A 17,335-nucleotide genomic window follows, 5' to 3' on the forward strand; every position below is an offset into this window, starting at 1 on the left:
CTCATGAGTGTGGTCTGAGGTGTAGGTCACAGCACCAGGTCCCTGGGCACACCTGGGGCTCCGGACTCCCGATCTCACCAGAGAAAAGTGGCCAGGATTCCTCTAGAAGGCTCGGCACCTCCCTCCAGTTCAGGGACGGCCAGGCGCACGGCAGCTGACGTGCTATCCAGACCGTGGGTGACTGAGAGGGAGAGGAGGGTGGCCCCGGGGTGCAGGTGAGCGGAGCGGCTGGGGGCAGGCGGGGCCGGGCGGAGGGGACAGGTGTCTGGCCACACAGGACGTGGGTGCCGTCAAGGGCCTCTGAGGTCCTTGTCCTTCGGGAAGCTGCGGCCCTTGCTTAAGGGATTCCTGGCTTCCAAAGTCACCCTGATGGGAGCGCAGCCCTGGCCGCGCCCAGGAGACGCGTGGGCTGGCGTGCCGCAGTCGGAGGCTGGCCCCAGGCAGGGCAGGGGCGGAGGGGGAGGTGCTGTGGGCAGAGGCCAGGGCACACCGGGAAGCACCGCTCCTTGTCAGGCAGCAACTCAAGAATCAGCAGAACCCAGGCAGGGTCCCACGGTGCACCAGGGGCCTGGGCGGGAAAAGGGGTCCCCAATGAGAGACGGAATTCCAGAGGCACAGATGGCAAAGGCCCCGGAGCTCGAGGCACGTCTGAGAGCTGAGAGTCCAACCTGAGCCATGACCAGGGGAGCTGGGGCCCCCCAGAGGCCTCCTGACTGTAGGGACAGCAAGAGCCCAGTAGGCCCTGACACCAAGAGCCAGGAGGGACCTGGGTGTGCCGGGGAGGGGGAGGGGCTGGGCCCGTGCCAGGGCGTGTGAGAAGCTTGGCGACGGAGCGGCCCAGGCCCACCCCCTCCCACCCCCGCCCCACAGCTCCGCTGAGAGGCCTGCCCTGAGCAAAGACGGGCCTTGCTGTCCGACGTGCGCTGCCTCCTCCCGGGCAGGGGCCTGGCGGGAGAGGTGCTCTCTGAGACCCCCACTTTCTCCTCAACTCAGGGTCAAAGCGTGAAAACGCTCTCCCGCGCACAGAGCTGAAAGCCAAGAGCCGCCCACTGTTCCACCATCGGCCCTGGGTGCGCACCCGCCTGTCCCTCGCCTCCACCCCCTGCCCCTCCGCCCGCCCAGCTCCCTGCTGTCTATACCCTCCTTCCCTGTGTCCATCCATCTGCCCAAAGTAGGCCAGAGACCTCTCTTCCTCTCTCTCTCTCTCTCCCTCACACACATGTGCGCGCGCGCACACACACACACACAAACTCAGCAGGCCAGAGTTCACCACTTACCGGCTTTTCCCCCGTGTTAGTGTTACTTGCAGTGAGAGGCACCGCGCGCGTAGGCCACTGACGTGCGGCAGGTGCATGGGGGGAACTTGGCTGCCGGCATCTGCCACTGTCGTGACAGTTTCTGGACTGTCCCAGCAGAGGGAGCCAAGGAGGCCAATGGCACACATTCACGGTGACCCTCCGCTGGGACCCGTGGCCTGAGCGGAGCCTGGCGTGGTCTGATGGGTGGTCCGACGGGTTCCGAGGCCCTGGGCAGGCTGTGGGCCTGGCAGTCTTCCCCGACAGTGGCTGTGACCACCATCTTGTCTCTGTCCATCACCGACATCCCAAAGCATCTCCAGTGCCTGCCCCAGGCACACAGGTGTGCGTGCGCACACTGGCCTCTGCGCTTCCTTCCCATCACTTTGTGATGCTTCTTGGCTTAAAGCTCTGTGCACAGACCGCTGGTGGCTCAGGCTGTGGCTCCGTGGTCAGGCATGCCCCTGGCAGGCGGGAGGCCCTGGAAACAGCAGCAGTTGGGAGGGGGCTGTTCTCTGCTCACAATGGAAGCCTGGCTGTGTTCAGTTAGAGTTGCAGTGAGACTTCCTTGAACTTGGTTGCTCAAGTCCCCACGAGCATGCTTCAGGGTCTCTTGCATACATGCGTATGGTAGCATCTGGGTGGCCTGGAGCCTGCATCTCACCTCTGCTCCACCCCACACCCTGCCCACAGCCCAGAGAGCCCCACCCCACACCCTGCCCACCGCCCGGAGAGCCCCACCCCACACCCTGCCCACAGCCCAGAGAGCACCACCCCACACCCTACCAAGCCCAGAGAGCCCCACCCCACACCCTGCCCACAGCCCAGAGAACACCCCACACCCTGCCCACAGCCCAGAGAGCCCCACCCCACACCCTGCCCACAGCCCAGAGAGCCCCACCCCACACCCTGCCCACAGCCCAGAGAGCCCCACCCCACACCCTGCCAAGCCCAGAGAGCCCCACCCCACACCCTGCCAAGCCCAGAGAGCCCCACCCCACACCCTGCCCACAGACCGGAGAGACATGTGTGGTATGAACTCAGCTGGTGTGTGTGGTGTGAACTCAGCTGGTGTGTGTGATGTGAACTCAGCTGGTGTGTGCGGTGTGAACTCAGCTGGAGTGTGTGGTGTGAACTCAGCTGGTATGTGTGGTGTGAACTCAGCTGGAGTGTGTGGTGTGAAATCAGCTGGAGTGTGCGGTGTGAACTCAGCTGGTGTGTGTGTTGTGAACTCAGCTGGTGTGTGTTGTGAACTCAGCTGGTGTGTGTGGTGTGAACTCAGCTGGAGTGTGCGGTGTGAACTCAGCTGGTGTGTGTGGTGTGAACTCAGCTGGAGTGTGCTGTGTGAACTCAGCTGGTGTGCGGTGTGAACTCAGCTGGTGTGTGTGGTGTGAACTCAGCTGGTGTGTGTGATGTGAACTCTGGTGGTGTGTGTGGTGTGAACTCAGCTGGTGTGTGTAGTGTGAACTCAGCTGGAGTGTGTGGTGTGAACTTAGCTGGTGTGTGTGGTGTGAACTCAGCTGGTGTGTGTGGTATGAACTCAGCTGGTGTGTACGGTGTGAACTCAGCTGGTGTGTGTGGTGTGAACTCAGCTGGTGTGTGTGGTGTGAACTCAGCTGGTGTGTGTGGTATGAACTCAGCTGGTGTGTGCGGTGTGAACTCAGCTGGTATGTGTGGTGTGAACTCAGCTGGTATGTGTGGTGTGAACTCAGCTGGTATGTGTGGTGTGAACTTAGCTGGTGTGTGGTGTGAACTCAGCTGGAGTGTGTGGTGTGAACTCAGCTGGAGTGTGTGGTGTGAACTCAGCTGGTGTGTGTGGTGTGAACTCAGCTGGTGTGTGTGATGTGAACTCAGCTGGTGTGTGTGGTGTGAACTCAGCTGGTGTGTGTGGTGTGAACTCAGCTGGTGTGTGTGGTGTGAACTCAGGTGGTGTGTGTAGTGTGAACTTAGCTGGTGTGCTACAGATCCTGTGGCTTTGGTCTTCCTTCCAGGTCTATTTGATGTGGATGGGTAAAGACAGGGCCCCACCACCCGACGTGCTAAGCCAGCACTCTGCCACGGAGACATACCTTGGGGCGAGGTTGTATTCAGTGTAGGTAAACCAAGTTTCCACACGGATTTTCTGGCCTCCGACTCCTGTCGAAGGGAATGTCCTTCCCGATTGCCTTATTTGACGAGCTCAAAATCATTTCACTATGCCACTATGGGTATGGCCTGGACCTCTCCTGTGTCTGTGGGTCTAACCTGGATCTCTCCTGTGTGGGGAGGGGGGGGGTATAACCTGGATCTCTCCTGTGTCTGTGGGTCTAATCTGGATCTCTCCTGTGTCTGTGGGTCTAATCTGGACCTCTCCTGTGTGGGGGGGTCTAAACTGGATCTCTCCTGTGTTTCTGTAGGTCTAACACCTCTCCTGTGTGTGTATAGGTCTAATCTGGACCTCTCCTGTGTGTGGGTCTAACCTGGACCTCTCTTCTCCTATGTGGCTGTGGGTCTAACCTGGGTCTCTCTTCTCCTATGTGGCTGTGGGTCTATCCTGGGGCACTCCTGTGTGGCTCTGTGTCTTTGCCTGCTTTTGTCAATTATTTTCCTTTCCCCACGACATAGTGTCTTGGTAAGATGCGTCCTTGATACTCCCATACCAATTTCAGAATGAATTTCTCAGCTTTCACAGAAAGCAACTTGGCTAGGCCTGTTATTCCGACTGTGCTTTTATGTCCTTGTAATGATATTTGAGTTGCTGTCCGGTGGCCTCCTGATACCACATCCACATCAGATGATGTTTATGCATGGCCTCGTTCCAAAACACGTCTCGGTCTGGCGCTGTCCTGCAGACCCGTGTCTTTCCTGCACCCGTGTCACCCCCACATGGAGACATGTTCTTCATCAGCTATCTGGCAGAACCTCTTGTAGGCTCCTCTAGAATCTGAGGGCACTGCCTTCTGTGCCTACTTGGCCGTGTTTTTGTGGTGAACACATGCTCATTTTCCCAGATTTTTTCCATCATCCATTAGTGATCACGGTTTCATTCTGAACTGCGTAGATGACGACTATGATTAACAAACTGGCTCCCAGATTTATTTGGTCATGCTGTAGCTTCCATTTGCCCAGGTATAATTATTGCTAGAGATTTTAATGTTGTCCATTAGAGAAGGTCGCTGCTTCCTCAGTGCCTGGGTCTGGCCTTGATTGGCGCCCCACCCACAGCCTCCTTGCCTGGGTCTGGCTTTGATTGGCTCCCCACCCACAGCCTCCTTGCCTGGGTCTGGCTTTGATTGGCTCCCCACCCACAGCCTCCTTGCCTGGGTCTGGCTTTGATTGGCTCCCCACCCACAGCCTCCTTGCCTGGGTCTGGCCTTGATTGGCTCCCCACCTACAGCCTCCTTGCCTGGGTCTGGCTTTGATTGGCTCCCCACCCACAGCCTCAGTGCCTGGGTCTGGCCTTGATTGGCTCCCCACCCACAGCCTCCTTGCCTGGGTCTGGCTTTGATTGGCTCCCCACCCACAGCCTCCTTGCCTGGGTCTGGCCTTGATTGGCTCCCCACCCACAGCCTCAGTACCTGGGTCTGGCAAGTGAAGGGCCCTGTCCATCACCATCTGAACGCTGATGTGAGGCTAGCATCATCTCAGATGTGGTGTGCTGCCCATGAGCTACTCATGTTCCGTTGCTGAAACTGACATTTTTACTAGCTATAAGTAGTTCTATTTGTCCTTGCTTTAAACTTTCCTAATCTGTCCTTTTGCCCTAGGAGCTCATCCATGTGATTATTTCTTATGTACACATACACTTCTTCTAGCGTCCATGATACAGCCTCCTTTTTAACCCTTAATGCATAATTTGTCTCTTTCTGACTAGGCACTTAGAGTTTTGTTGGCTTTTTTCGGGAGGTGACTTTTCATTATTTTTTTCTGCTCTTCATCATTTCCATCTATTTGAGTCTACTTTGATCTTCTGTTTGTCTACATCATTAAGGTGAAATCTTTAGTTGTTAAATTTTAGATCTTTCTTTTTTCTAGTATAAGCATTTAACTCTGTGAATGTCCCTCTAAATTGTGCTTCACCTACATACAAGAAGTTTGGGCACGTGGAATGTTCCTTATTATTCTGTCTAAAAGGCTTCCTAAAATTTTTGTGGCTTCTTCTTTGGCCTATGAATTGTTTACAAGTGTGTTTTAAGTAAAGATTTAGGGCTTTCCTAATGATCTTATTGCTATTAATTCCTCATTTAATTGTGGCTAGAGGAGCCCTGTCTGTGGTTTCCAATCCTTGGGATTTTAGAGGCTCACTTGGAGGCGTCTTCTACCTCTGTCCTGTGAAGAGTTCACATGCCTGGAGGGGAAGGAGGCCAGACCACCCTTGATATGATGTGTCAGAAGGAGCAATTAAGTCCGTCAACTAATACTCTTATTCACATCCCCTTTACTGAGCTCTGGACCCACACGTGCTAGGAAGAGGGGCTTAAAATCCTCAACTCTGATTTCAGAACTGGCTATGACAAATGCAGAGGGTGGTATGGAGACCGCTTTTCTCTGCCCCAAAACCTGTTGATCTGCCAGTATTGGGCCAAGCTAGACTGCTTGGGACTGTCACTGTGGTCACACACACTGTCCTGGGACTGTCACTGTGGTCACACACACTGTCCTGGGACTGTCACTGTGGTCACACACACTGTCCTGGGACTGTCACTGTGGTCACACACACGCGGTCCTGGGACTGTCACTGTGGTCACACACACTGTCCTGGGACTGTCACTGTGGTCACACACACTGTCCTGGGACTGTCACTGTGGTCACACACACGCGGTCCTGGGACTGTCACTGTGGTCACACACACTGTCCTGGGACTGTCACTGTGGTCACACACGCTGTCCTGGGACTGTTACTGTGGTCACACACACTGTCCTGGGACTGTCACTGTGGTCACACACACTGTCCTGGGACTGTCACTGTGGTCACACACACACACTGTCCTGGGACTGTCACTGTGGTCACACACACACACACACTGTCCTGGGACTGTCACTGTGGTCACACACACGCGGTCCTGGGACTGTCACTGTGGTCACACACACTGTCCTGGGACTGTCACTGTGGTCACACACACACAGTCCTGGGACTGTCACTGTGGTCACACACACTGTCCTGGGACTGTCACTGTGGTCACACACACACACACTGTCCTGGGACTGTCACTGTGGTCACACACACACACTGTCCTGGGACTGTCACTGTGGTCACACACACTGTCCTGGGACTGTCACTGTGGTCACACACACACTGTCCTGGGACTGTCACTGTGGTCACACACACACACTGTCCTGGGACTGTCACTGTGGTCACACACACGCGGTCCTGGGACTGTCACTGTGGTCACACACACACACTGTCCTGGGACTGTCACTGTGGTCACACACACACACTGTCCTGGGACTGTCACTGTGGTCACACACACTGTCCTGGGACTGTCACTGTGGTCACACACACGCGGTCCTGGGACTGTCACTGTGGTCACACACACTGTCCTGGGACTGTCACTGTGGTCACACACACACACTGTCCTGGGACTGTCACTGTGGTCACACACACTGTCCTGGGACTGTCACTGTGGTCACACACACTGTCCTGGGACTGTCACTGTGGTCACACACACACTGTCCTGGGACTGTCACTGTGGTCACACACACACACTGTCCTGGGACTGTCACTGTGGTCACACACACACACTGTCCTGGGACTGTCACTGTGGTCACACACACGCGGTCCTGGGACTGTCACTGTGGTCACACACACACTGTCCTGGGACTGTCACTGTGGTCACACACACACTGTCCTGGGACTGTCACTGTGGTCACACACACACACTGTCCTGGGACTGTCACTGTGGTCACACACACGCGGTCCTGGGACTGTCACTGTGGTCACACACACGCGGTCCTGGGACTGTCACTGTGGTCACACACACTGTCCTGGGACTGTCACTGTGGTCACACACACACTGTCCTGGGACTGTCACTGTGGTCACACACACTGTCCTGGGACTGTCACTGTGGTCACACACACGCGGTCCTGGGACTGTCACTGTGGTCACACATGCGGTCCTGGGACTGTCACTGTGGTCACACACACAGTCCTGGGACTGTCACTGTGGTCACACACACTGTCCTAGGACTGTCACTGTGGTCACACACACACACTGTCCTGGGACTGTCACTGTGGTCACACACACTGTCCTGGGACTGTCACTGTGGTCACACACACGCGGTCCTGGGACTGTCACTGTGGTCACACATGCGGTCCTGGGACTGTCACTGTGGTCACACACACAGTCCTGGGACTGTCACTGTGGTCACACACACTGTCCTAGGACTGTCACTGTGGTCACACACACACACTGTCCTGGGACTGTCACTGTGGTCACACACACACAGTCCTGGGACTGTCACTGTGGTCACACACACTGTCCTGGGACTGTCACTGTGGTCATACACTCTGTCCTGGGACTGTCACTGTGGTCACACACACTGTCCTGGGACTGTCACTGTGGTCACACACACACACTGTCCTGGGACTGTCACTGTGGTCACACACACACACACTGTCCTGGGACTGTCTCTGTGGTCACACACACACACTGTCCTGGGACTGTCACTGTGGTCACACACACACACTGTCCTGGGACTGTCACTGTGGTCACACACACTGTCCTGGGACTGTCACTGTGGTCACACACACGCGGTCCTGGGACTGTCACTGTGGTCACACACACTGTCCTGGGACTGTCACTGTGGTCACACACACACACAGTCCTGGGACTGTCACTGTGGTCACACACGCGGTCCTTGGACTGTCACTGTGGTCACACACACTGTCCTGGGACTGTCACTGTGGTCACACACACTGTCCTGGGACTGTCACTGTGGTCACACACGTGGTCCTGGGACTGTCACTGTGGTCACACACACTGTCCTGGGACTGTCACTGTGGTCACACACACTGTCCTGGGACTGTCACTGTGGTCACACACACTGTCCTGGGACTGTCACTGTGGTCACACACACAGTCCTGGGACTGTCACTGTGGTCATACACACGCGGTCCTGGGACTGTCACTGTGGTCACACACACTGTCCTGGGACTGTCACTGTGGTCACACACACACTGTCCTGGGACTGTCACTGTGGTCACACACACTGTCCTGGGACTGTCACTGTGGTCACACACTCTGTCCTGGGACTGTCACTGTGGTCACACACACTGTCCTGGGACTGTCACTGTGGTCACACACACTGTCCTGGGACTGTCACTGTGGTCACACACACAGTCCTGGGGCTGTCACTGTGGTCACACACACTGTCCTGGGACTGTCACTGTGTGCCACACCCCATGCACGTTGGTCTTTGGAGGCAGAACTCTGAGAGGCCAAGATTGCTTAGCAGCCCTCCCAGTCCCACCCCCGGAATGGGGGCACACAACTGTGTGTGGGGCCATGGTGCCACGCTGCTCCCCGCGGTTATCTGAGATAGGCAGGACACTGGCCCCTTTCTGCGGGCCCCACTTGGAGCTGGTCCCTTGGTGGTCCCTACAAGAGGCCACCATGTCTCGGGAGAGCAGGGAGGACACACAACACCAGATTAGCGGGCTGGATTGATCCTCCTCTGTGGAGCTGCAGTCGAGGCCTTGGGGAGGGAGGTCAGCCGGGCCACAGCCAACTCCTGCTAGCGTGGGCAGGGCAAGGCTCAAACGTGAGCATCTCTCCGGCAGCTCCAGAGGGCTGGGTGGGCCTGAGCCCTTCTCCTAAGGCCCGGTAGGGCTGTAAAACTGCCCACTTGGTCACGGGACCACTGGCTGATGCAGAGACAAAGGGCTGGGGTGTGGCCTGCGCTCTGGCTGAGGACAAGTCCAGAGGGCTCCAGCCAAAGACCCCAGACCTGAGCATAAGCACTCAGCACCTGCGGGTCATGGTCTCCTCCACGGCCCGGGTAGAGCAGGCTCTGCCCCGTGCTGCCTGGCCCCACCCCAGGTTCCATGAAGTCGGGTTCACTGCGCCCCAGGTCCCGTGAGGTCGGGTTCACCGTGCGCCCGGTGTCTGCAGCCCCCAGGCTAGCCAGGCCCAGCACCCAGCCACCTCTCCTTGGCACCCCAAAGGGAACATGGTGCCCACTCTGAGGCCTCAGCCCCTCTGTCTTCCGGCAGGTTCTACCTCATCAGCGGAGGGGTTCCTTTCATCATCTGTGGGGTCACCGCTGCCACCAACATCAGCAATTATGGGACTGGAACGGGCGACGAGGACACTGCCTAGTAAGTGCTGGTTCCATGTTGGGGGAGCGCACGGACGCCACGCTCAGATGGGGGGACGGGACGACACAGCTAAGGGGCCAGCATGACGCTACACCTCCCTGCGCCCAGCCAAGGCACCCCAGAGAGAGGGGCCCCGAGACAGACAGACACCAGCCCTCGGGAGACGGACAGACACCAGCCCTGGGGACACGGACACACACCAGCCCTCGGGAGACGGACACACACCAGCCCTGGGGACACGGACACACACCAGCCCTGGGGAGACGGACACACACCAGCCCTGGGGAGACAGACAGACACCAGCCCTGGGCCCGGCCTCTGACCTGTGACTCCACGACCCCCCCACGCCCCACCCAGCTTCCTCTGAGTGTGGATAGCCCCCACTCCTGACAGGAACCCTCCTCAAAAACACCCCCTCCTCCTCCCACACACACCCCCTCCTCCCACACACCCTCCTCCTCCCACACACCCTCCTCCCACACACACCCTCCTCCTCCCACACACCCTCCTCCCACACACCCTCCTCCCACACACACCCTCCTCCCACACACACCCTCCTCCCACACACACCCTCCTCCTCCCACACACACACCCTCCTCCCACACACACCCTCCTCCTCCCACACACACCCTCCTCCCACACACACCCTCCTCCTCCCACACACACCCTCCTCCTCCCACACACACCCTCCTCCTCCCACACACACCCTCCTCCCACACACACCCTCCTCCTCCCACACACACCCTCCTCCCACATACCCCCTCCTCCCACACACACACCCTCCTCCCACACACACCCTCCTCCTCCCACACACACCCTCCTCCTCCCACACACACCCTCCTCCTCCCACACACACACCCTCCTCCCACACACACACCCTCCTCCCACACACACACCCTCCTCCCACACACACCCTCCTCCTCCCACACACACCCTCCTCCTCCCACACACACCCTCCTCCTCCCACACACACACCCTCCTCCCACACACACACCCTCCTCCCACACACACACCCTCCTCCCACACACACCCTCCTCCCACACACCCTCCTCCCACACACCCTCCTCCCACACACACCCTCCTCCTCCCACACACACCCTCCTCCTCCCACACACACCCTCCTCCCACACACACACCCTCCTCCTCCCACACACACACCCTCCTCCCACACACACCCTCCTCCTCCCACACACCCTCCTCCCACACACACCCTCCTCCCACACACCCTCCTCCCACACACACCCTCCTCCTCACACACACCCTCCTCCCACACACACCCTCCTCCCACACACACACACCCTCCTCCCACACACACACCCTCCTCCCACACACACACACCCTCCTCCCACACACCCTCCTCCTCCCACACACCCCCTCCTAGCACAGGCCCCCTCCTCCTACACACCTTCCTTCCACACACCCTCCTTCCACACACCCTCCTCCCACATGCCCTCACTCGCCCCTCCGCCCGTAGCCCCCTCCTCCCACAGGCTCCATATGGCCACCCAAGGCATGACTTCCTTAGCTAGGAAGGGCCTGGGTGCAGCTGAGAATTACGCAGCACACACAGATCTAGATGCTATGGGGATTGGTGACTGCCCAGCCTCACCCCTAAAGGTGACAGAGCTCTGGTGACACCCTCTTCTCCCCAGAACCCCAGTGCTTCCTGTGCTCTTTCCACTCCTCCCCACAACATCTGACACTTCCCTGACCAGGACCCAGAGCCAACCGGACCCACAGAGCTCCTCTGCCCCCTTCCCTGCTCAGGACCCCCCACCCGACCCACAGAGCTCCTCTGCCCCCTTCCCTGCCCAGGACCCCCCACCCGACCCACAGAGCTCCTCTGCCCCCTTCCCTGCCCAGGACCCCCACCTGACCCACAGAGCACCCCTGCCCCCTTCCCTGCCCAGGACCCCCACCTGACCCCCACAGACCTCTGCCCCCTTCCCTGCCCAGGACCCCCCACCCGACCCACAGAGCTCCTCTGCCCCCTTCCCTGCCCAGGACCCCCCACCTGACCCATAGAGCTCCTCTGCCCCCTTCCCTGCCCAGGACCCCCCACCCGACCCACAGAGCTCCTCTGCCCCCTTCCCTGCCCAGGACCCCCCACCCGACCCACAGAGCTCCTCTGCCCCCTTCCCTGCCCAGGACCCCCCACCTGACCCATAGAGCTCCTCTGCCCCCTTCCCTGCCCAGGACCCCCCACCTGGCCCCCGCAGACCTCTGCCCCCTTCCCTGCCCAGGACCCCCACCTGTCCCCTGCAGACCTCTGACCCCTTCCCTGCCCAGGACCCCCCACCCGACCCACAGAGCACCCCTGCCCCCTTTCCTGCCCAGGACCCCCACCTGGCCCCCGCAGACCTCTGCCCCCTTCCCTGCCCAGGACCCCCCACCTGGCCCCCGCAGACCTCTGCCCCCTTTCCTGCCCAGGACCCCCACCTGACCTCTGCAGACCTCTGCCCCCTTCCCTGCCCAGGACACCCACCTGACCCCCGCAGACCTCTGCCCCCTTCCCTGCCCAGGACCCCCCACCTGACCCCCGCAGACCTCTGCCCCCTTCCCTGCCCAGGACCCCCCACCTGACCCCCGCAGACCTCTGCCCCCTTCCCTGCCCAGGACCCCCCACCTGGCCCCCGCAGACCTCTGCCCCCTTCCCTGCCCAGGACCCCCCACCTGACCCCCGCAGACCTCTGCCCCCTTCCCTGCCCAGGACCCCCCACCTGACCCCCGCAGAGCACCTCTGCCCCCTTCCCTGCCCAGGACCCCCCACCTGACCCACAGAGCTCCTCTGCCCCCTTCCCTGCCCAGGACCCCCCACTCGACCCACAGAGCTCCTCTGCCCCCTTCCCTGCCCAGGACCCCCCACTCGACCCACAGAGCTCCTCTGCCCTGCACTGCCTCTGCCCTGCACTGCCTCTGCCCTGCACTGCCTCTGCCCTGCACTGCCTCTGCCCTGCACTGCGCCTCTGCCCCGCCGGCTGGTTCTGCCTCGCAGCACCTCTGTCCCGCCGGTTGGTTCTTCATCTCATTCCTGACCTGCTTCGATGGGGTTTCTTCTCCCCTTGCTATTTCCATACCACTCTGGAGCCCCCTCGGTCCTGCAGGGCTGGGGAGGGGCCCGGCCCAGCCCAGCCCCCTGACCTGCCCTTCCCACAGCTGCTGGATGGCCTGGGAGCCCAGCCTGGGGGCCTTCTATGGGCCAGCGGCCTTCATCACGCTGGTCACCTGCGTGTACTTCCTGGGCACCTACATCCAGCTGCGGCGCCACCCCGAGCGCAGGTACGAGCTGCAGGAGCACCTGGAGGAGCGGCGGCGGCTGGCGGGGCCCCAGGGTGGCCACTGCCCAGGGCCGCGGCCCCGCACGCCGCCTGGCTGCGACGGGCCGGCCGCCTCCCCGCTGCAGAACGAGCACTCCTTCCAGGCCCAGCTGAGGGCCGCCGCCTGCACGCTCTTCCTGTTCTCAGCCACGTGGACCTTCGGGGCCTTGGCCGTGTCGCAAGGCCCCTTCCTGGACATGGTCTTCAGCTGTCTGTACGGGGCCTTCTGCGTGACGCTGGGGCTCTTCGTGCTCATCCACCACTGCGCCAAGCGGGAGGACGTGTGGCAGTGCTGGTGGTCCTGCTGCCCCTCCCGGGGGGACGCCGCCACCTCCACGCCCGGCGCCCACCCCGCCCTGGATGCCAACGGGGACGCACTGGGGCACACCGCCCACCTGCCAGACTCCCCCTGTGCCAGCCAGCCCAGGGGCTTCGGCCACCTGCCATCCGGCCACTGCAAGATGACCAACCTTCAGGCTGCTCAGGGCCACATTGGCTGCCTGCCACCGGCCACCCCCTGCTGTGCCAAAATGCACTGCGAGCAGCTGATGGAGGAGGAGGCCCACATGCACATGGCCGAGGGAGACGCCTTCCCGCACACCCCGCGCCCGCACAGATGCCTCGAGGGCAGAACTAAGCCCCACTACTTCAGCCGACACCAGGCCGCCGCTCATCAGAGCTACGCCTACCACATCCCCTCCAGCCTGGACGGCAGCGCCCCCAGCTCCCACACAGACAGCCCCCCTAGCTCCCTGGAGGGCCCGGTGGGGGTGCACACGCTGGCCTGCTGTGCCCAGGCCGGCCCCTTCCCCCTGGTCAGCCAGCCTGAGGGCGGCGAGGCCAGCCCAGGACTCTACGGGTGCCCCCCACGGCTGCCTCCGGGCCCGGCCCATCTGGAGATGCTCCGCAGGACACCGTCCCTGTCCTTCAGCGGCCCCAGCCCCGACGGGCTCCTCCGGGGCGGCATCCAGGAAGGCCTGCCGTTCGGCACTGACAGCACAGGCAACATCCGAACAGGGCCCTGGAAAAATGAAACTACTGTGTAGTTGGGGCACGAATGTGACCCTCCTCCGGGTGCCACTGGTCCCTGGGGGGGCTTCAGCACAGAGGGCCCGTCTGCCACACGAAGCCAGCATAAGGGATGCCAAAGCCGCCCTCGGCTGCAACTCTGTGCGGGAGACCCTAGCGGGAACACACTCTGGTCGGGCCAGCTGCCACCGGTCCCAAAGCGGAACGTGGCCGTGCCATACATCCATTCCCGGGCAGCCTGGCGCCCACACGCAGCCCTCCACGCCCACCAGGGCCCTGTCCTGCCTGAACAGCGGGGGACAGCCCAGGTGCTCTCAGTGGGTCCCGTCCGCTGTGTCCCGCCCCGGCGTGGGTTTAGGTTTCTCTGGGAGATTCCACAGCCTCTCTGCTGCCCTCCTGTCGCCCCTCCCCCGCCAGACTCCTGGATCCATGCCGTTGGAAATGCCCGAGCACTTGACTTCCAAAGCCATCCGCTGTGAGGACCAGCTCCTCGCCAAGGTGAGCATCGCAATTCTGTGCTCATTCCCAAGAAGAGCGGCTTGTGGGGTCTGGTGGTCTCCAAAACAAAATGTCTTTCCTTTTGTGCATTTCTGAGAAAAACCCCAACGTCAAGGACAGATGTTAACCACGATGCAGGCCAGTCTGAGCCCAGGAAGTAGGGCAGAGGGCCGCCTTCAGGGGACACCCCAGGGACCGAGTCTGCCCTCTCCTGTCTGCCTCATCCCGGTCTGCGATATGCTGGCACACACATTTACACGAGCACATATGCACACACCACATGATTGAACCCATGCATGTGTGTGCACACATGTCTGTGTGCATGTGCTCATGGCACACATGTGTGTTCACACAATGCACGTACCTGCCTCCTCACATCCGTACACCACATGTGAGCATGTATAGAAACACCTGCACATACTACAAAACACACATGCATGCATGTGTCTGCACACTGCCACCTGTGTGCGCACATGATACAAGGCTCACATACACACATGCACACATGCACACAGGTACTACAAAACACATACAGGCATGTGTCTGCACACTGCCACCCATGTGCGCATACAATACAATGCTCACATGCACACACATGCACATGTACATACACAGAATTAGTGTGTTTTCTAGCCACATGAGCACTGGGGTTTCCATTGCAGACCTGAGTGCCAGTGTCCCTGTGAACCAGCATCGTGCTCTGCCCCCTGGACAGGCGGCTCCCAGGAGCAGGGCCTCCCACTCTGCGCCTTGGGAAGGGAGTGAGTGAGTCCCAAGGGCCCAGGGAAAGGGAGTGGGTGAGCCCAGAGGGACTTGAGGAAGGAGGCAGGTGAGCTCCGAGGGCCCGGGGGAAGGGGGCAGGTGAGCCCCAAGGGACTTGAGGAAGGATGTAGGCGAGCCCCAAGGGCCTGGGGGAAGGGGTGTAGGTGAGCCCCGAGGGCCCAGGAGAAGGGAGCAGGCGAGCCCGAGGGCCCCGGGGGAAGGGGTGTAGGTGAGCTCTGAGGGCCCAGGGGAAGGGAGCAGGTGAGCCCCAAGGGCCCGGGGGAAGAGGGCAGGCAAGCCCTGAGGGCCCAGGGCAAGGGGTGTAGGTGAGCCCCGAGGGCCTGGGGGAAGGGGTGTAGGTGAGCTCCGAGGGCCCGGGAGAAGGGAGCAGGTGAGCCCCAAGGGCCCAGAAGAAGGGGGCAGGTGAGCCCCAAGGGCCCAGGGCAAGGGGTGTAGGTGAGCCCCGAGGGCCCGGGGGAAGGGGTGTAGGTGACCCCCGAGGGCCTGGGGGAAGGGGTGTAGGTGAGCCCCAAGGGCCCAGGGGAAGAGGGCAGGCAAGCCCCGAGGGCCCAGGGCAAGGGGTGTAGGTGAGCTCTGAGGGCCCAGGGCAAGGGGTGTAGGTGACCCCCGAGGGCCCAGGGCAAGGGGTGTAGGTGAGCCCCGAGGGCCCGGGGGAAGGGGTGTAGGTGAGCCCCGAGGGCCTGGGGGAAGGGGTGTAGGTGAGCTCTGAGGGCCCGGGGGAAGGGAGCAGGCGAGCCCCTAGAGCCCAGAAGAAGGGGGCAGGTGAGCTCCGAGGGCCCAGGGGAAGGGGGCAGGCGAGCCCCGAGGGACTTGAGGAAGGGTGTAGGTGAGCCCCGAGGGCCCAGGGGAAGGGGTGTAGGTGAGCCCCAAGGGCCCGGGGGAAGGGGTGTAGGTGAGCTCCGAGGGCCCAGGAGAAGGGAGCAGGCGAGCCCCAAGAGCCCAGAAGAAGGGGGCAGGTGAGCCCTGAAGGCCCGGGGGAAGGGGGCAGGTGAGCCCGAGGGCCAGGGGGAAGGGGTGTAGGTGAGCTCCGAGGGCCCAGGGGAAGGGAGCAGGTGAGCCCCAAGGGCCCGGGGGAAGAGGGCAGGTGAGCCCCGAGGGCCCGGGGCAAGGGGTGTAGGTGAGCCCCGAGGGCCTGGGGAAAGGGGTGTAGGTGAGCTCTGAGGGCCCGGGGGAAGGGAGCAGGTGAGCCCCAAGAGCCCAGAAGAAGGGGGCAGGTGAACCCCAAGGGCCCAGAAGAAGGGGGCAGGTGAGCTCCGAGGGCCCAGGGGAAGGGGCCAGGTGAGCCCCGAGGGACTTGAGGAAGGGTGTAGGTGAGCTCCAAGGACCCAGGGGAAGGGGTGTAGGTGAGATCCAAGGGCCCGGGGGGAAGGGGGACAGGTGAGCCCCGAGGGCCCAGGGGATGGGGTGCAGGTGAGCCCTAAGGGCCCGGGGGAAGGGGACAGGTGACCCCCGAGGGCCCGGGGGAAGGGGTGTAGGTGAGCCCTGAGGGCCTGGGGAAAGGGTGCAGGTGAGCTCCGAGGGCCCAGGAGATGGGGCGCAGGTGAGCCCTGAGGGCCCGGGGGAAGGGTGCAGGTGATCTCCAAGGGCCTGGGGGAAGGGGGTGGGTGAGTCCACGGCCTCAGGACAGCACTCTGCCGAAGGAGGCGCTGTGCTAGGTGACAGTCCGTATCTGAGTAAGGAGCCTGGCAGCCCTGACACAAGTGTGTGAGCTGCACCTAGCACAGGATCCCCATGCCCCTCGGGTCAGCAGATGTGCAGCAGAGGAGCATCGGGCAACCAGCACCTGTGCCCCCAGCCTCTCACCTGCTTCCGTAGCTGATGTGCACAGAATCCATGTTAAGCTGTGTACACACTGTAGATGCAGACTATCCAGACAAAATACAGTGTTTTTCATTACTGGCCCTGGTGTGGCTGTTCAATCACAAACGTGTTTCTCATCCTTAATGGGGAAGGAGGGCAGGGTAGGGTTGGGCCCCTGAGCCCCAGGCTCTGGCCCTCAGCGCCTGCTGCCCTAGGCAGAGTCAAGAAGTGCCTCACCGCCAGAAAAATTCTGCATTAAACATGGAAGCTTGTGTTTCAATGCTGCTTTCTCCTCCCACGTCCACATGGGGGCAGGACC

The 17,335-nt window shown here is 61.1% G+C and overlaps 1 protein-coding gene across 2 annotated transcripts in view; it reads left to right on the forward strand.

Moving 5' to 3' along the window:
* Positions 1 to 16,788, forward strand: part of Adgra1 (adhesion G protein-coupled receptor A1) — a 51,915-nt gene extending 35,127 nt beyond the window's left edge. For both annotated transcript variants that reach the window (XM_070011360.1, XM_070011359.1), the window contains 2 exons: positions 9,485 to 9,589; positions 12,746 to 16,788. In XM_070011360.1, the coding sequence (XP_069867461.1) occupies positions 9,485 to 9,589; positions 12,746 to 13,952 (1,312 nt within the window). In that variant the 3' untranslated portion in view covers positions 13,953 to 16,788. The remainder of the gene's footprint in view (positions 1 to 9,484; positions 9,590 to 12,745) is intronic.
* The last annotated feature ends 547 nt before the right edge of the window (positions 16,789 to 17,335 follow it).

Source organism: Dipodomys merriami, unplaced genomic scaffold (assembly GCF_024711535.1).
Source record: "Dipodomys merriami isolate MVZ:Mamm:240054 unplaced genomic scaffold, mDipMer1.0.p SCAF_82, whole genome shotgun sequence".
Taxonomy (NCBI): Eukaryota; Metazoa; Chordata; class Mammalia; order Rodentia; family Heteromyidae; genus Dipodomys; species Dipodomys merriami.